General features: G+C 44.8%; 1 protein-coding gene across 1 annotated transcript in view; it reads right to left on the bottom strand.

The window, feature by feature from the left end:
* Positions 1-20,708, bottom strand: part of LOC147121028 (lutropin-choriogonadotropic hormone receptor-like) — a 130,739-nt gene that overhangs the window by 9,484 nt on the left and 100,547 nt on the right. Inside the window, exons 8-9 of the mRNA XM_085980332.1 lie at positions 18,299-18,373; positions 3,880-4,068 (exon numbers count right to left, since the gene is read on the bottom strand). Of these exons, the coding sequence (XP_085836458.1) occupies positions 3,880-4,068; positions 18,299-18,373 (264 nt within the window). The remainder of the gene's footprint in view (positions 1-3,879; positions 4,069-18,298; positions 18,374-20,708) is intronic.

Here is a 20,708-nt window from a genome sequence, read left to right as displayed (position 1 = left end):
GACCAAATTACCTCGAGTACAACAAAATGCTATCGTTGTGGGAAGACAACACACGACCAGAATCAATGCTGGTTTAAGAACCAAGAATGTAGGAAATGTGGCAAACTGGGTCACATCGCTAAGGTATGCCGGTCAGAGAAGAAGACCAACAACCAAAGGAAGCCATCACAAGAAAAGTACAACAAGGTATACAAGGGGGCTGAGAAGAGTTCAGACGAACAGAATCCAGACTCAGATCCAAACGGCCAGGAGCTGGGTAGTCTGAGTATCCACCATGTGAGTAAGGAAGCTGACCTACAAACTATCTGGGTCATGCTAAAAATAGCTGGAGTCCAAGTGAAAATGGAGTTGGACACTGGATCAGCTGTATCAGTCATAAATCGAGGGGATTACCACTGGCTATTCTCACACATACCCTTAAGAGATACCAAGTTCGTATTGCAGACATACACGGGGCATAAAGTATACCCCATGGGAAAAATAAGAGTCAAGGTGAGAGATAGGGGTAAAGAACACCCAAGAATGAACTTGTATGTACTACATGAGGGAGGACCACCACTTCTAGGACGGGAGTGGATCAAGAAAATAGACATGGAATGGCACTACCTACAAGCAATGACGAGTGAGGACTCGGTGCAGACAAGCAGCTCAGACTCTGAGCCGGAAGACGATAAGTCCAGCCCACGTATGAAAAACAAGGTTAACATGAACTCACTGACTAAGGTTGGAAAAACGATGGCGTGCATAAAGACAGAGAATTCTGAGTCTGTTCAAGTCACAGACATATGCATTACGGAGGAACACCGAGCTCGAACTCAACGTTATTTCAAAGTACGACAACAATTCGAACAATTAAGTTACCGTCTCGTACAAGAGATGAAAACAATGAAAAAGTTCTATGACACCGAATGGGAGAGTCTGGAAAGACAACAGAACCTGCTGGCTCAAGCAGAGAGCGACCATAGAGCCATCATGACCAATTACCGATCACACCTCCCTTATGATGTTCAGGAGTTAGAATATTTGCATGATCTAGAGATACAGCATAAAGGCAAACCACGCTACACTGAGGATTCTGTTCTGCAATTGGAGACGGAGCTAGTGCAGGCAAGGTTAAGAGAAGCTGAATCGCAGTGCGCACTTAAAGAGATGCAAAAAAAAATCTTGGACATGGAAAAGAGAAACGCTTCTTTACCTGATGTGAATAATGTGGCCATGTTGCAAGAGGAGCTTATCACTCAGCTAAATGAAAATAAACGGAAAATGACTGAGATAGACTGCAAGAATAAAGAAGATTTGATGGCAGTGAGACTTCAAGAGGCAGATAGCATAGCAGCCTTGGCTGAACTCCAACAGGAAATTGCGAAAGAAGCAAATGAAGAGGAATCTTCAGGAAGCCGGGATTTTATTCCAGTTCTTCTCTATGACTCCTTACAAGCAGAGTGTGAGAAGTGGAAAGAACAGTATGAACAGGCCCAGGCTACAATTCTGGAGGGGATTAACTCGGCAACCTCCGAAAAGCTAGTTTCAGTAGAAGCATATGAACAACTAAAGGTTGAACATGAGCAAGAAGTCCAAAGGCTGCAGGAAATTCTTGATGAGCTCAAGGCCAAGACAGACTCATCGGTAGAAGTTCCATCCATAGATGAGAATTTAGAGGTGAAAGACATGGCAGAACATGAAAGACAAGATGTCCAAGAACTCATAAAAATATTGAAGGGAACCCAAGACAAATATGAGGCGGCAATGACCGAGGTTCAACGACTTGAAGAGCAGAGTCAACTGGGAATCCTTTCAGTGGAAGGGAAGGAAACTGTAAGAAACACAGAGACTGTAAGAATGGGCTCTGAACATGAGCTTGGGAGCATCAAGGCGCAACTTCTTCGAGCGCTTGAAACCAAAGTACAAGAGGAAAGGAAGGTGAAAGCATTGGAGGGAAAGGTGGATGAAATGGTGAAGACTCTGATCCACAGAGTCCCCGTGGAAGAGTTAACAGTCAGCCAACTCCTTCACATGCTGAGAGACAAGACTCCACAATGGGAACACGAGCTTCAATCTGCAAAGGGAAGGAATTCGGAGCTCCCAAAAGTTACGGAAATAACTGAGGTGGCAACACAGATTTTGTGTTACAGTTTACTCTATGAAGAGTTCGTTGAATCACGTCAATGTGAACAGAAAAATGTTGAAACAGCTGCTTCAGTAGAAGGATTAAATAGCCTGATACCGCAATCCCCGGTGGAAGGGAAGGTATTGAACTCACAAATGAGGTCAGTAGTGAAGGAATGGCAGACAACCCAGGAAGAGCGGGATGAATATGAATGCATGAAGAAGTCTTTTCAAGAAAGATGTCTAGGGAAGGAACCACCGTCAGCTAACGTCCAGACGGGTGAGGAGGAAGAAGAAGGCTCTCTCGCTGGCCTAACTCAGGACGAACCCGAATATTACCATGACCTGTTGAGTGACACTGAATATTACGAGGATGTGGTCTGCCCAGCTTGTGATGAAAACTCCCAAAGTGCTGAAATCCGGAGGAAGCACTTAAGGTCTAAGGAACATAGAGAGTTGGTGGCGCTACAGCTGGCAGCCGAGAAAGGAGCTCCGAGAGTTTCAAAAAGGCAGAAAAGAAAAAGAAGAAGCAGAAGATAATAACTGTCTAAAATATTAGCACTTCTACCACCTCAGGCGGGGCACTACGAAAGGAGCTAAATTAGTTGAAAAACTGGAAAATGTCAAGACAGCCAGTTGGTTGTAAAAGTCCGCACTGCTGGTTCAACAGGACGAAAGTTCAAGCTGTTACGTCAAGAAAAAGGCTATGGAGGAGTCACGCTAGCCAGGTGAACCGGCTACACCAAAGAAATGTTGTTCGGAACGAGTCAAGATCAGAGACTGAATCTATGAACAGTTTCCGCAGAGACTGAAACTGTGAACTGTTCCCACCGAGATTATATCTGTAATTTGTTTATAGGAAGTTGAAGATATGTATGTTTAACGGAGACTCTGTAAGTAATAAGCTAAAAAGGGAGGATTGTAGTGTATGTACCCGTCTACCTTTAAGGGAACTATTGAATGTAACCGTTCACCTTTAAGAGAACTACTTTAGGTGTGGCACTATTTGTTTGGCTTCTGTATACTGTAATACCGATAGTGACCACACCAGTATATAAGTGTTGTGGCAGGATTGCTGGGGCAGATTCGCCCGGACCTTCAAATAGTAAAGACCTGTTTGTTTGTTACTTCTGAAGTCTGTGTATTTATTAACTGCACAACCCACAGACTTTACACATGGACTTTGTGAAAGCCTTTGACAAGTTACCACACAGGAGAAGATTAAGAGGGTAATTTTAACCTCACCAGCCTGGCAGGAAACTGACAGGATCGGGCCAGCCACCCATATTACACCTCGCTCAATTTTACTTCCCATTGACTACAATGGAGAGTAACATCTGGCGGGGTGTAAAACGGGTGGCCGACGGGATGACGTCAGTTTCCCACCGGCTAGGTTAGGTTAATAGTACCCCTAACAAAGTACCCCCTAAGGGTCTCTGTTGTCCATGGCACTGTACCATGGGTCATTACCTTCAGGAAAGAAGAGCTAAAAAGAGAAAGATTTGATGGGCGGGAGAAAGAATTGTAATGTGATAGTATTCATTTCTGGCCCAATGAATATCTGTTTTTGTACCAACACAGCATGGATTTAAAATTCTAAACAGGGTTACTGACATCACTCATGGCCACTCTTGATTTGGCAGTTGTTTTACTTCATGTCTGCTTTTTCTGAAGAACAGCTAATGACCATAAGTTACACTCACAAACAGGTGCATTGATAGTTCTCTAGTATGGGACACTGGTTAGGAGAGTGATAAAATCACAAGAACTTACCCATTTGATTTTTCCCACTTTTTGAACCCACAGCAGTGGCTGGGATACGTCAAATTTGCTTCCATCAAATTAACAAACTTTTCCAGTGATGGGAACTTTTTCAGTGAGTATGTGAAGCGTGCAGTAAGTTTGTGAATAAACTCCAACCCATAAGACGGAAGGTACTCAAGTGCTGTTGAGGAAACATCTCTGCAACAAAAAAAGTTTTGAAACTTTTTTTTCATTTATCAAAGCCCAGGTGACCTATGTTGAAACTGTACAAGAAAAAACATGTTATCTGACGGGTGACTTTTCTGTTGCCTTAGTCTTCAACCACTCTGTGCTGTGCAACCTTTCTTTGCTTTACCTATCTTATTAATGCTATTGTGGCCATTGCAGTTGTGAATTTACCTCTTACTTCTCCTGGTTCCAAATACACTGCCTTACACAGCCTTCCTCTTCCCTGCATCTGCAGTATGTTGAAGTTGAAACTCATCGAACAGTACTCCAAATCATTCTTTCCCAAGATCTCAAGATTCCCAAGGTCCTCTTTACTCCTGCAGTCTTTTTTTCATCCTATAATCCAAAGGCTTTTAAAACCAAAGCTAAGTGTCACCTAACCGGTACTTTTTTCATCTTTCTTACTCTTTTCAACCTTGCTGGGGACTTACACTATTGACCACGGCCATTCATCCAGGTTTCTCAATAAAAAATAAGTCCAGAAATATTCCAGTTGATATATTAGTACCTCACTCCATAAATTAGAGCTGTAGTGTAAATCAGTCTTACGTACTCAAGACTATTAAAACACCTTTACGACTTCAACAATTCTAAATTCAGAGTAATTCAATTTCATCTGAACTGAGCAGCAAACCAGTGCAAACAGCACTGCAAATATAAGTGAGCAGTAAGTGAAAGTAATCTTGTACTTTAGTTACATAAACAGCCATTTGGTGTCCTTTACAACATTTGCTGAAAGAGAGGAAACGGCTTGTTTTTTGGTTCTGGTCAATGGTGTGATGCGACTCACAGACAAATTCCAAATAAAGAGGTCAAATTCCACTCTATTAACTCGAGTCAAAAATATACTGCTTGCCTGTCCTGTGTAAAGTAATGTTACTGCACATTTACTGCCAACATGTAACCACTGGCAGTAAATTTAAGAACAGTAGTTCAGCCTCTCGAGCCTGTTCCTCATTCTATTAGATCATGGTGGATCTGTACCTCAACTCTGTTTATCTGCATTTGCTCCATATCCCTTGATACCCTTACCTAACAAAAATCTATAAATCTCAGTCTTGAAAATTTCAATTGATCAAGCATCCACAGCCTTATAGGGAGCTAGTTCCAGATTTCCACTACCCTTTGTTTGGAAAAACTGCTTCCTGATTGTACTCCTAGCTGGTCTAGCTCTAAGTTTAAGATTATGCGCCCATGTTCTGGATTCTCCCACTCCTGGTATAATCACTGTTCCACACTATCTCCATGCAATGAACGCACCTTTTAATGGGATATAAGTCATGTTGACCAATGGCACTTTATACCACAAAACTACCTCATTTATACTGCACATATGGGGGTGACAGAAAACAGCATTGTACATGCAGAAACTCACTGGACAGTGGCTGGGGAAAGTTTGTCGATTTCCTCAGCTCGCTGCTGGCTAGAAAACACAGCTGACTGACCCTCTGGCAGCAAAGTCTACATTGCCTCTGGATGTGATAGTGCAAGCTACCTCTTTTGGTGGGTGCCAGATGAGCCTGAGGTAACACTGATGCCTCATTCACTGCACCGCTGTCAAAACCAGTTTACTGTGCTGTCAGTGGCAGCACTATAAGACATTGGAACCGATTTAGTAAGGGAGAACCTGTACCATCTCAGTCAGATTGGGAGTAAGTTTTAATACTTTCCACTGTATTACATTGGTAGGTGTATATAGATTTTTTTTATTAGATATAAATATATACACAAATATAGAACCTCATTGTGCTTTACTATCATGCATTACCTGCTGCATTTTAATCACAATTAGCATTTCTAATTTACTTTTTTTTTAAACTATTCCTTTTGATTACATTGTGTGATATCTCTGTTATAAAGGGGTACTAACCATATCATCAATACTCAAATTTAGCATCAATACTTAGCATAATTCATTGGTAAAGCAACTTGTAATAGCCAGCCATCATCTATGTGCACAAATTTTGAACACAGCGAATGGTGGATTATGGTGTTAATTTGCATAAAGGAATATCTTGCTCAATTCTCTGGGAGTTAAAGAGAAACTGCACATTGAAGAAGGTGGATGTGGTTCTACCACTGAAAGAATTTTTTTTATAGAGACTTTGCAAATCAGCAATCCTAGTGCAGAGCTTTTGGGAACAGAAAGTTGTGTGGCATGCGTACCTCTGCATCCAGATACAATACCCGTTGTATGAAGCTCTGTGCCAGGAATTATAATTTGTAAATTCTGTCCTATTCTGCCTTATGCATCTTAGAACACCAGTCGGGACCAGCGGGAGCAGCGAGGAGGAGCTCGGAAGAAAACCCGGCGACCAGCGAGGCCCGAGACCAGTCGGGAGCAGTGTGGTGAGACCGGTATAAAAACCGGAGAGAGGCGAGGCATACCAACTCAGCAGCGGGGAGAGAGGTAAAAAGTAATCAGTGTGTGACGTCACCAGGGAGCAGGTAGGTGATTGGTTGGTGAGTATTTCTCTTTTTTCAATACAAGCTTGAATTCTGTGGTGTTAAATTTCTGTGGTGTAGTGGGGATAGTTGGTAAATAAAGCGCCCTAGAGCATACCTGTAACTGGGGTATTGAATAAATTTTTAAAGAAATTAAAGGGCTAAGTCATGGCAGGAGAGTTCAGACCTGTGCTCTGCTCCTCCTGCTCTATGTGGGAAGTCAGGGATGCTGCCAGTGTCCCTGATGACCATGTGTGCAGGAAATGCATCCAGCTGCAGCTACTTGTAGACCGCATTGCGGCGCTCGAGCTGCGGGTGGATGAATTTTGGAGCATGCGCGATGCTGAAAGGCTCGTGGATAACACGTTTAGCGAGTTGTGCACGCCTCAGGGTAGGGCAGCACAGGGGGTGACCATCAGGCGGAGCAACAAAGGCAGGCAGGTAGTGCAGGGAACCCCTGCGGACATCCCCCTTTCAAACAAGTATACCGCTTTGGATACTGTTGAGGGGGATGACTCACCAGGGGAAGGCAGCAGCGGCCAACTTCCTGGCACTGGGGGTGCTCCTGCTGCCCAGGAAGGGGGGAAAAAGAGTGGGAGAGCAATAGTGGTAGGGGATTCTATAGTAAGGGGAACAGATAGGCGTTTCTGTGGCCGTAGACGTGAATCCAGGATGGTTTGTTGCCTCCCTGGTGCCAGGGTCAAGGATGTCACTGAGCGGCTGCAGGGCATTCTGGAGGGGGAGGGAGAACAGCCAGTGGTCGTGGTCCACATTGGTACCAACGACATAGGTAAAAAGAGGGATGAGGTCCTGCAGCAAGAATTTAGGGAGCTAGGTGAAGGATTAAGGAGCAGGACCTCAAAGGTTGTAATCTCTGGATTACTCCCGGTGCCACGTGCTAGTAAGTATAGGAATAGGAAGATAGAACAGATGAATGCGTGGCTAAAGGGATGGTGCAAGGGGGAGGGCTTTAGTTTCCTGGATCACTGGGTCTGCTTCTGGGAAAGGTGGGACTTGTACAAGTCGGACGGTTTACACCTGAACCAGGGGGGAACCAATATCCTTGCGGGGAGGTTTGCTAGCACTGCTGGGGAGGGTTTAAACTAACTTGGCAGGGGGTTAGGGTACAGAGTGGAGCTATAGTAGGGGGTGATTTACGGCCAAATACAGAGGGAAAAACAAGTCAGCTGGGAAGGCAGAGCAAATATGTGAAGGCAAAAGAGAATATGGCAGGGCTGGAAGGCATTTATTTTAATGCAAGGAGTCTTGCAAATAAGGTGGATGAACTGAAGTTGTTGTTGAACACATGGGAGTACGATATTGTTGCTATCACGGAGACATGGTTGAGGGAGGGTCAGGACTGGCAGCTCAATATTCCGGGGTATAGAATCTTCAGGCGAGACAGAGGGGGGTGTAAAAGGGGAGGGGGTGTTGCAATATTAATTAAGGAGTCAATTACTGCTGTAAGGAGGGATGATATATTAGCGGGTTCCTCTAATGAGGCCATATGGGTAGAACTTAAAAACAAAAAGGGGGCAAGCACTTTGCTGGGAGTGTACTATAGGCCCCCAAACAGTCAGGGGGAGATAGAGGAACAGATATGTAGGCAAATCTCAGAGAAGTGCGAAAATAATAGGGTAATAATAGTGGGGGATTTCAACTTCCCCAATATAAATTGGGACAGTCAGAGTGTGAAAGGCTTAGAGGGTGCAGAATTCTTAAAGTGCATCCAGGAGAGCTTTTTGAGCCAACATGTAGAAAGTCCTACAAGAGAGGGGGCGGTACTGGACCTAATTCTGGGGAATGTAGCCGGGCAAGTGGTGGAAGTGTCAGTAGGAGAGCATTTTGGCGACAGTGACCATAATTCGGTGAGATTTAAGGTGGTCATGGAAAAAGACAAAGACGGCCCGGAAATAAGGGTTCTAAATTGGGGGAAGGCCGATTTTAATATGATAAGGCAGGATCTGGCCAAAGTGGACTGGGAGCAGCTGCTTATAGGAAAATCCACATCAAAACAGTGGGAGACTTTCAGAAGGGAAATAGAGAGAGTGCAACGCCAACATGTTCCTGTAAAGGTCAAGGGTGGGACCAACAAGCAAAGGGAACCTTGGATGACAAGGGATATACAAAAATGCATTAGAAATAAGAGGGGGGCTTTTGGCAGTTACAAAAGACTAAAGACAGAAGAAGCCCTAGAGGAGTATAAAAAGTGCAGGGGCATACTTAAAAAAGAAATTAGGAGGGCGAGGAGGGGCCATGAAATAACACTGGCGAGCAAAATAAAGGAAAATCCTAAGATGTTTTATAAGTATATTAAGGGCAAGAGGATAACCAGGGAAAGGGTAGGGCCCATTAGGGACCAAAGTGGCAATCTGTGTGTAGAGCCAGAGGATGTAGGCGGGGTTTTAAATGAATTTTTTGCATCTGTGTTCACTATGGAGACAGACGATGCAGACATAGAAATCGGGCAAGGGGACTGTGACATACTTGAACATATTAGCATCGAGAGGGAGGAGGTGCTAGCGGTTTTAGCGGGCCAAAAAGTGGATAAATCCCCAGGCCCGGACGAGATGTATCCCAGGCTGCTGTGGGAGGCAAGGGAGGAGATTGCAGGGGCTCTGACACTAATTTTCAGAACCTCTCTGGCCACAGGGGATGTACCAGAGGACTGGAGAACAGCTAACGTAGTACCATTATTCAAGAAGGGTAGCAGGGATAAACCAGGGAATTACAGGCCAGTGAGTCTAACATCTGTGGTGGGGAAATTATTGGAAAAAATTCTGAGGGACAAAATTAATCTCCACTTGGAGAGGCAAGGATTAATCGGGGATAGTCAGCATGGCTTTGTCAAGGGTAAATCATGTCTAACAAATCTGATCGAATTTTTTGAGGGAGTGACTAGTGGGGTGGATGAGGGAAATGCTGTGGATGTGGTGTACATGGACTTCAGTAAAGCTTTTGACAAAGTCCCGCATAGGAGACTGGTCAAGAAGGTAAGAGCCCATGGGATCCAGGGTGCCTTGGCGCGTTGGATCCTAAACTGGCTGAGTGGCAGGAGGCAGAGGGTGATGGTCGAAGGTTGCTTTTGTGACTGGAAGCCTGTGTCCAGTGGGGTGCCTCAGGGATCGGTGCTGGGTCCCTTATTGTTTGTGATCTACATAAATGATTTGGATGAAAATGTAAAAGGTATGATCAGTAAGTTCGCAGATGACACGAAAATTGGTGGGGTGGTAAATTGCGAGGAGGAAAGCCTCCGGCTACAGGACGATATAAACGGGTTGGTCAGATGGGCGGAAAAGTGGCAAATGGAATTTAACCCTGAAAAGTGCGAGGTGATGCATTTTGGACGGACAAATAAGGCAAGGGAATACACAATGAGTGGTAGGACCCTAGGAAGTACAGAGGGTCAGAGGGACCTTGGTGTACATGTACATAGATCCCTGAAGGCAGCGGAGCAGGTAGATAAGGTGGTTAAAAAGGCATATGGGATACTTGCCTTCATTAGCCGAGGCATAGAATATAAGAGCAGGGAGGTTATGATGGAGCTGTACAAAACGCTGGTGAGGCCACAGCTGGAGTACTGTGTGCAGTTCTGGTCGCCTCACTATAGGAAGGATGTGATTGCTTTGGAGAGGGTGCAGAGAAGATTCACCAGGATGTTACCTGGGATGGAGCGCCTCAGCTATGAAGAGAGGCTGGACAGGCTGGAGTTGTTTTCCTTGGAGCAGAGAAGGCTGAGGGGGGACCTGATTGAGGTGTACAAAATAATGAGGGGCATAGATAGGGTAGATAAAGATGAACTTTTCCCCTTAGTGGGGGGGTCAATAACAAGGGGGCATAGATTCAGGGTAAGGGGCAGGAGATTTAGAGGGGATTTGAGGAGGAACTTTTTCACCCAGAGGGTGGTTGGAATGTGGAACTCAATGCCTGAAAGGGTGGTGGAGGCAGGAACCCTCACAACATTCAAGAAGCATTTGGATGAGCACTTGAAATGCCATTGCATACAAGGCTATGGACCAAATGCTGGAAAATGGGATTAGACTGGACAGGGATGGATGGGCGGCGCAGACACGATGGGCCGAAGGGCCTCTTTCTGTGCTGTAAAACTCTATGACTCTATGACTCTAAAGCACTTCACATATAATGAATTACTCTGAAGTGCAGTACTGTTGTTATGTGTACAAACAGGCAGCTATTTTGCCCATAGCAAGATCCTACAAACAGCAATGAGATGAATGAACAGTTAGGTCCTGCCACCATTTGAAGGTGGCAGGACCGGTTAAAAAAGCATATGGGATCCTTGGTTTACTGTGTAAGCAGAAAAAATGCCTTAAATAATGCAGCTTCTTTTTAAAGGAGGATTATTGCCTCTGGAGAATTATTGGCATTACTTCTAATCCTGTTTATCAGCATTAGATGCAATGGTATCATTGGCCGGAATTTTTACCTGCTGACGCGCTGGCAGCGGGGGAGCCCTAGATCGCGTGGGGAACCCAAAAGTTTCAGCGGCGCGTTTGTCAGTGGCTTTTTAACAAAGCCACTGCATTTACATCTGATTTCCAGGTTTCCCGACCAATTAGCGCGAGCGGGCGTGATGACATCACGCATGGGTCCAGTTCAGCCGAGGTATTTAAAGGGACACTGCAATGAAGACAGTTGAAGGTTTGTGGAGGTGGGAGAAACATTGCTTGGAGACAAAAAATTGAGTCACAACGTACAAAAGCTGCCCCTCGCTTCAGTGGTGCCTCCCTGGGCCTCCTGCTACAAGGTATTAGGGCCTGCAGGGAGGTGTTACTTACTCCCTGCTGACGGGAGAAAGAAGCCAGCCTCAATGATAAAGAAGGCATGGCTGGATATTGTGGGGGAGGTGAGCAGCAGGAGTGTGGTGGCACAGTCATGGATTCACTGCAGGAATAGATTTAATGACCTCATGAGGTCAGGAAAGGTGAGTACAATGCCATATTCAACTACATCCTGATATGCCTCTCACCCCAAGCTCCTCACTCTGGGTTCCCAAGCCTACTCCTGCACCTCATTCCTCACACCAACGTACCTTACAGGTGCACCCATCCCTCTCTGTCTATGCACTTCCTCACATCCCCACCTGACCATCCACCACTGACACTTGCCCCCATTTTAATGCAATGTAACGCCTCTTCCTCATAGACACCCTCTACAGCTGTTGCCCATCCATCCGTTCCACTCATTCCATGACTCTCACTCAAAGGTATCTTGTTCCCCTCCTTGCAGGAGCAGAGAGCACAGAACACTAAGGAGAGGCAGAGAACCGGAGGTGGCCCTCTAGTCATCGCCACGCTGACTGCTGCAGAGGAGGTGGCACTGGAGCTAAGTGGAGTGTCGGCGTTGATGGCAGTGGGAGATGGAGAGACGGGCAGCTCCCAGCTACCCGGTGACAGAATTAAATATCACACAGCCACATGGCATACAACAGGCACTCGTGCTGACTTGATGTCAACAGCCAGTGAAATATGATCATGTGCATAATGTTGACTTAAAACATTCTTACCATGACAGTTCTAATTCATGTCTTTACTCTCCCACAGGCCCATCAAGATGCTCAGTGGAGTCAGAGGAAGAAGACGACTCCTCAGAGGAGTTCGCTAACTCTGAGGGTGAACTGCCACAGGACGCATGCACACCAAGCACCAGCGCAGATACACATGTCGGTGAGATCATTAAGTCAGATAGAAGTGTTGTCACCTGGTAACTCACAGATCACGTGAGCAAGAGTAGATGGTGCAGACAGGGACAGCAGTGGAGTGTCATCGTCGGAGGGCGCAGGACGTTCCAAGCTCTGCTCAGCTGGACGCAGATGCTGAACCTTGGGGGCCATTGACAAAGAGGATAATTATGGAAGAGCAGCAAAAAATGCGTGAGGTTCGTGAACGCTTGTAGGGAGAATGGAGGAGTCCATCACAAGCATGACTGGCATGATGTCGCAGGCCTTAGCTATGATGTGTTCATCCATGGAAAGGGTGACCACCTGCATGGAGCATCAAATGCGGCTGTGAAACAAGTGCATGCTTGCCCTCACCAACAGCTTGCACACTCTGAATGCCACCTTAACTAGGATGGATAAAAACCTAGACTTGGCCGTTCATCACCCAACTGATGTGCAGCAAAGTGCTCTCCAGCTCATTGCTAGCAGGGAAGTGCGGGTGACCCATGAGAGGGATGATAGTGAGAGGGGACATAGAAGTGGGGCCTCTGCTCAAAGCGCTCCCACTTCGCCCCCATTGTCTCCCCCTCAGTCAGAGCCCCACATGCTGTCTCGGATCCAGATGCAGGTGGAGCAGTGTTTGGCAGGGCCGTCATAGGCTTCAAAACCCAGAGGACGTCGGCCAAGAGCATCTGAGCAGTCAGAGCAGGGAAGTGAGCAGCCTGCCTCTACCTCTGCTGAAGCCACAGGGGTTGCACGACGTAGAAGTGGTAGGAAGAGGAAGATGAAAGAATTCTAGTTGCACAAGGGTATGCACATGGGTGTGTTAGCCAGTGTTACACTGTGAAGGTTATGTTTAAATTTTGCTGGTGACAGGTCCACATCAAGTTCCTCTGCCTCCTGTTCCTCCTCCTCCTCTGAAGAGGCTCTGCGCTCTACTCTCTGCTCCTCCTGCAGCTCCAATCCTCACTGATGCACTATGTTGCGTAGAGTGCAGCATATCACGATCATTCTGTACACCCTGGCTGGTATGTACACCCTGGCTGGTATGTATTGAAGGGCTCCTCCAGATCTGTCCAGGCATCTGAAACGCATCTACAGCACGCTCTATTACACATCTTGTTGTCATTTGGCTTTGATTGTAGCGCTCTTCGGCCTCATTGCTTGGCCTCCTCAAGGGTGTCATCAGCCACATCTTCAGTGGATACCTCTTGTCTCCAAGCAGCCAGCCAGTAAGTCTGGTCGGAGGTGCGAAGAGCTGAGGGAGGGCAGACTGGCGCAGGATGAATGAATCATGGCAGCTCCCTGGGAATCAGGCACACACCTTTTTTTCTTACTTATTTCTGGGATGTGGGCATCACTGGGAAGGCCAGTATTTATTGCCCATCCCTAATTGCCCTTGAGAAGGTGGTGATGAGCCGCCTTCTTGAACTGCTGCAGTCTGCGTGGTTAATGTACTCCCATAGTGTTGTTAAGGAGGGAGTTCCAGGATTTTGAACCAGCGACTATGAAGGAATCTCGATATATTTCCAAGTCAGGATGGTGTGAGACTTGGAGGGGAAATTGGAGGTGGTGGTGTTCCCACGTGCCTGCTGCCCTTGTCCCTTCTAGATGGTAGAATCGCGGGTTTGGGAGGTGCTGTCGAAGAAGCCTCGGCGAGTTGTAGATGGTGCACATTGCAGCCACGGTGCGCCAGTGGTGGAGGGAGTGAATGTTTAAGGTGGTCGATGGGGTGCCAATCAAGCGGGCTGCTTTGTCCTGGATGGTGTCGAGCTTCGAGTGTTGTTGGAGCTGCACTCATCCAGGCAAGTGCAAAGTATTCCAGCATACTCCTTGTAATGATCAGTAACCTGTCATTCTGGAATGGTACACTAGGTGGTGCTGTATGTATATAAGAGTGGGCTACCCATGATGCACTAGGCTACCCACAAGGCAGCAGTCAAGATGGAGGCCTCTACAGATACTGTACCTAGCCCACATGTGCTCAATAAAGTGTCTAGCAAAAGCTAGCTGTTCTTAATAAAAACGACTAGTTATTAATGAACATAAAATGGTACCAGGATTGGTAAGATCTGCTGAATATTGTGCAACGCGACATGGAGAATTTGAAGCCACCAGAGCGTTTGAAACTCACAGGAAATGTCGACTACAATTGGCAGACTTTTAAACAACAATTCGAACTCTACATTGCTGCCATCGGGTACGGTACGATTGATTGATATTGATTGATACTGATTTTGTTTAACCTCAAAGAAAGGGGGATGTAATGATCAGTAACCTGTCATTCTGGAATGGTACACTAGGTGGTGCTGTATGTATATAAGAGTGGGCTACCCATGATGCACTAGGCTACCCACAAGGCAGCAGTCAAGATGGAGGCCTCTACAGATACTGTACCTAGTCCACATGTGCTCAATAAAGTGTCTAGCAAAAGCTAGCTGTTCTTAATAAAAACGACTAGTTATTAATGAACATAACACTCCTGACTTGTGCCTTGTAGATGGTGGAAAGGCTTTGGGGAGTCAGGAGGTGAGACACTCGCTACAGAATAACCAGCCTCTAACCTGCTTTTGTAGCCACAGTATTTATGTGGGCTGGTCCAGTAAAGTTTCTGGTCAATGGTGACCCCTCCAGGATGTTGATGCTGGGGGATTCGGCGATGGTAATGCCGTTGAATGTCAAGGGTGCGGTGGTTAGGCGTTCTCTTGTTGGAGATAGTCAATGCCTGGCAGTTGTGTGGCATGAATGTTACTTGCCACTTATCAGCCCAAGCCTGAATGTCATCTAGGTCTTGCTGCATACGTGCATAGACTACTTCATTTTCTGAGGATTTGCGAATGGAATTGAACACTGTGCAATCATCAGCAAACATCCCCACATCTGACCTTATGATAGAGGGCAAGTCATTAGCTGCTGAAGTTGGTTAGACCTAGGACACTGCCCTGAGGAGCTCCTGTAGCGATGACTTGGGGCTGAGATGATTGACCTCCAACAACCATAACCATCTTCCTTTGTGCGAGATATGACTCCAACCAGCGGAGAGTCTTTCCCCTGATTCCCATTGACTTCAATTTTACTAAGGCTCCTTGATGCCACACTTGGTCAAATGCTGCCTTGATGTCAAGGGCAGTCACTCGCACCTCACTTCTGGAATTCAGCTCTTTTGTCCATGTTTGGACCAAGGCTGTAATGAGGTCTGGGGCCGAGTGGTCCTGGCAGAACCCAAACTGAGCATCGGTGAGCAGATTATTGGTGAGTAAGTGCCGCTTGATAGCACTGTCAACAACATCCTCCATCACTTTCCTGATGATGTGGTAATTGGCCGGATTAGAGTTGTCCTGCTTTTTGTGGACAGGACATACCTGGGCAGTTTTCCACATTGCCGGGTAGATGCCAGTGTTGTAGCTATACAGGAACATCTTGGTTAGAGACGTGGCTAGTTCTGGAGCACAAGTCTTCAGCACGATAGCTGGGATGTTGTTGCAGCCCATAGCCTTTGCTGTATCCAGTGCACTCAGCCGTTTCTTGATATCACGTGGAGTGAATCGAATTGACTGAAGACTGGCTTCTGTGATGGTGGGAACCTCAGGAGGTGGCCGATATGGATCATCTCGGCACTCCTGGCTGAAGATGGTTGCAAACACTTCAGCCTTATCTTTTGCACTCGTGTGCTGGGCTCCGCCATCATTGTGTATGGGGATGTTCATGGAGCCTTTTCCTCCCACTAGTTGTTTAATGGTCCACCACCATTCACAACTGGATGTGGCAGGACTGCAGAGCTTTGATCTGATCTGTTGGTTGTGGGATCACTTAGCTCTGTCTATAACATGCTGCTTCTGTTGTTTAGCATGCATGTAGTCCTGTGAGTATGACTATATATGTTGCTTGACTAGTCTGTGGGACAGCTGTCCCAATTTTGGCACAAGTCCCCAGATGTTAATGAGGAGGACTTTGCAGGGTCGACTGGGCTGGGTGGTCCATCCGATTTTATTCTTATTATTGTTTCTTGTAGTGGTTTGTTACAACTGAGTGGCTTGCTAGGCCATTTCAGAGGGCAGTTAAGAGTCAACCACATTGCTGTTGGTCTGGAATCACATATAGGCCAGACCAGGTAAGGACGGCAGATTTCCTTCACTAAAGGACATTAGTGAACCAGATGGGTTTTTATGGCAATCTGATACATGGTCACCATTGCTGATACTAGCTCATTATTCCAGATTTAAAAAAAATTGAACTGAATTTAAATTCTCCAGCTGCCGTGGTGGGATTATGAACTCTCATACTCCGGATTATTAGTCCAGGCCTCTGAATGAATAGTCCAGTAACATAACTACTATGCTACTGTTCCTTGTATGATGATCTTTTTGTGGTTGTAGAGGAGCTGCACGCTAATAGAGTGGAAGCCCTTACAGTTCACAAACACTCCTGGGTGATCTGGGGGTGCCTTGACTGCCAAATATGTGCAGTCGATGATGCCCTGCACCTGTGGGAAGCCAGCCAGAGCCGCAAACCCGAACGCCCGCTCAGTCTGACTGGCTTCATTGGTGGCAAAGTGTACATAATTCCCTGGCAAACACGGCATCGGTTACCTTGGTGATGCATTTGAGGGCAGCCGACTGCGAAATCCTGCAAATATCTCCTGCAGATCCCTGGAAGGAGCCTGAGGCAAAGACATTGAGGGTGATGGTCACTTTGACAGCCACTGGCAACACGTGTCCACCAGGTCCACTTGGCAGCAAGTCTTCTTCCAGCAGGCTACAAATATCTGCCACAACCTGACGCGATACCCTGAGCCCCCTGAGGCACTGATGTCCAGGAAGCTGATCCTCTGCCTGTATACCCTGTGTTGGGGATATCACCTCTGTGTTTATCCCCTCTCTCCTGTGGAGTGGCAGGTCAGTGAGGAGAAGGCTGCTGGTGCTGCTGGTGTTGTAGCTGCTGGCGCTCATCCTGGCCCTCATCTGAGGTCCAAGGTGAAACAGCATAAGCGGCACCCATGCTGATCTGATATATGATAGATATAAAGTGGAGATCAGACGTGCAATCTTCCAATGTAGTGAAAGTGACCTCCAATGTAGAGAGAGTGATCTCCAATGTAGTGAGAGTGACCTCCAATGTAGAGAGAGTGATCTCCAATGTAGTGAGAGTGACCGCCAAAGTTATAGAAATCACCTGCAAAGTACTGAAAGCACACTCTCAGGACAAATGCTGTGAGCAAATGCCTTTCCCTTAGGCAAATGTAAGAAGTCACACAACACCAGGTTATAGTCCAACAGCTTTATTTGAAATCACAAGCTTTCGGAGTGCTGCTCCTTCGTCAGGTGAAGTGATTTGTGATTTCAAATAAAGCTGTTGGACTATAACCTGGTGTTGTGTGACTTCTTACATTTGTCCACCCCAGTCCAACACCGGCATCTCCACACCATCCCTTAGGCAAGGAAGCAGGTGTGAGGTCTCAGTAATTACGCAATTTCTTTTGCCTGTCATTTGTTCAGCCCCATCAATTGCCACTGTGCTCTCGTCTTGCTTCTACTGGTGAGGTGCAGGAAGCCCGGGAATCCAGTGCACAAACAGCTAAACTTGAAAACCTGTGTAAAAAAGGATCTTGCTAGCCTCTTAACTAGCTCTTAATTGCTTTAAATTGGTAACCCGCCTCTCCCCACCCGAGGGGGTTTCTCGCTTGCAGCCGAAGGTGCTCGAGTGAATTGCGGAAACCAGCGGGTTGAAGCCAGCTTCCCGATGCACTGTCAATTTCTAAGATATCTTATATTAGATATTATCAATTCAGGTAAAATAGATTCAATCAGTGATTGTCTTCTCAATCAAAGGATTCTACATGATAAAGAAAGGAAATATGGAAAAAAGAAAACAATAAAAAATGAAATAAATATGTATAAAATTAAGATAAAAAGTTTATTTTCATTTCTAAAAGCTTAATTTGCAGTTTTGATGGCATCTATTTTACAAAAGGGATTTAAAATTAAATTGATCCACATAATGTAAATACGTGGTTTAAAATTAATATTGTTTGTAACCTACGTGAAGCGAAAAGTAGATTAAGTTGCTGTAACTTACAACACATCTGGTCCAATAGCTCCCTTGAAAGCATCATTGTGTATTGTCCTTAGATTTTTATTATCATTAAGTTCCCTGCAAAAAATGTTAATATCATTAGGTTATGTTTAAATCTTCAAGGAAATAAAGAACATACATATGCTTAGAAAAATAGAATTATATATAATTTAAGGCTTTTTCCTTATTCTGCCTTCAGTGCCCTAGCAAAAAATTCCACAAATCACTGAAGACATGTATAATCCTCAGGACATCAAGAAACTATCTTTCAATGTACACGTACATTGTATATTTTACAAAATATAAATTCATGTTAAGTTCAATTTGTCAACGTAAAATAAATGTGATTTTTAATTTTTTTTGTGAAATTCTGTGCTCAACAAGATGAGGGACATTAATACAAAAAGTAAAATAATACAGATGCTGGAAACCTGAAATAAAAACAGAAAATACTGGAAACACTCAGCAGGTCAGGCAGCATCTGTGGGGAGAGGGAGTTAGGGTTGACATTTCAGTGTGATCCTTCCTCTCGGCACAGATGCTGCCTGCTCTGCTGAGTGTTTCCAGCATGTTCTGTTTTTATTTGAGGGATATTAATTCTGGGTAATAGGACACTTCCTATTCTTGGCATTCATTGTCAACATCAAGTATTCCTGTGTCAGGTACAGTTACGGCAAGGTGCAGTCTACAGTTCTTTCTACTCTCCCTCAGTAATATCCCTCAGCCCCAACTTCAGAAGAGTATCCTCTATTGCCCTAATGTGATATTTTTCCATTACACACACTAGCCATACTTGGGGCCCATTCCCACTAGGAACTCAACTAAGATTGCAGAACATCTCTTACCAGGTTTCAGTTCAATTCTTAATAAGAGTTGATCCTTCCATTGCTAGTAATTGACCTCAGATTTCATATATAGAAGTGAATTCCTTCCAGATAATTTCCTTTTAAAAGCTCAACAAAGTAACATTCCAAAAAATTACAGCAGAATCTCTTATTTAAGGTTGGAAATTACTGTTGGTAATAATATCAACGGATAATATATGACAGTCCTCTGTCCACTAACTTAATGGATCATTAACCCGTTTATTTTAAATGGGTTAAAATAGTGGACAGAGGATCATCATAGGGCTGCATTCAGCATTATCGGCTACAGTAATCTCTAGCCTTCAGTCAAGTCAAAGCTTTGATTATAATAATTATACCTGATATAATTTACAATGATGTCTAGCTTACTTTGTGACTGGCTATGTTTGCATTAGATAAAATATTAGTAACCATAATAACACCTGTTTCTTCTAAAGGAAATCTTTTAAAAAATAGATATGGGTTTGGCATAAGGATAGCCCCACTTGAGTCACCAAGACAAAATCTACAGGATGGTGAGTTGCCAACCTGAAGATATAGCTTTATATGAAGAAAGTACTTTGGAAAAGACTGGCAATCCAGTCCAAGATCTTGAGTAGGGGGAGGAGGGGGTCAGTTGGGAACTGGGAAAATTGATTTATGATCCCAAACCATTGAGGCAAGGCTAAAGTCTTCTTAACAGAGTCCTTTGGTCACTCTGGTAATTGAATCATCTAAATATGTTGTCATATGCAATCATAAACGGGCATTTTGTAAATATACAATGAATTGTTATGCTGAAAGAAAACGCCTTGCATTGACTGCAAATCCAAGGGAACATCAACTTTCACATGAACATAGGCTTCTTTGATGTTTGAGATCACAAATTAATTCCTTAATTCCAGTGTTAATGATGGTTTGGTCATTTTGAATTTGCCCTTGTTGTTGTTTTTGTTCTAATGTCTGTTTAAAAATAGGTCATAATCCCCTTGAGTTGCTTATCAGAAAATAGCAAGAATAAGAACTACTTATCAGTACTTGTAGAGTACATGCTCTTAAATTTATTGATAGTAAAAGAAGTTATCTTTTGATAACACATTCTTTGGAGAAGATGCAGAATAATCCTGAATTTATAATTTCTCAAAAAATGAGAGTGTGAGATCTTTCTGAATGGATAATTCAAGAGCTGGAGTTATCCGCAAAATATGTCATAGCTGTTTCCAGATGTATGTTTAGAATAATGATTCAAGAAAGAATTTAGTTAGAAGACTCGCTGTAGATTGGCTATAATTGTGGGCTGAACATGATTGGATCAATTACATCCAGGAGTGTTTTTAAAGTCTTTTCTTTCAAGACGATTGCTCACTGCTTGTTTAACAGGGCAGCCTATTGAGCCTTCAATGAGAAGAGAATCTCTTTCAACTTTGAATCAAAAAGTTGATTGCTTTAATAATGCAGATAATGAAAATAGCCCCGATAGTCCACTTGGGCCATTTGTTCCAATATTGTGCTGTCGAGCCAGGACTTCTGCCTGCTGAACCAATACAGCACTGACCCCACTGTAAATG

The sequence above is a fragment of the Somniosus microcephalus genome, chromosome 3, assembly GCF_052327205.1.
Source record: "Somniosus microcephalus isolate GS21.2 chromosome 3, FLI_Smic_1.0, whole genome shotgun sequence".
NCBI classification, from domain to species: domain Eukaryota; kingdom Metazoa; phylum Chordata; class Chondrichthyes; order Squaliformes; family Somniosidae; genus Somniosus; species Somniosus microcephalus.
Note: the sequence above shows the minus strand (reverse complement) of the source record. Positions and strands in the feature narration are given on the sequence as shown.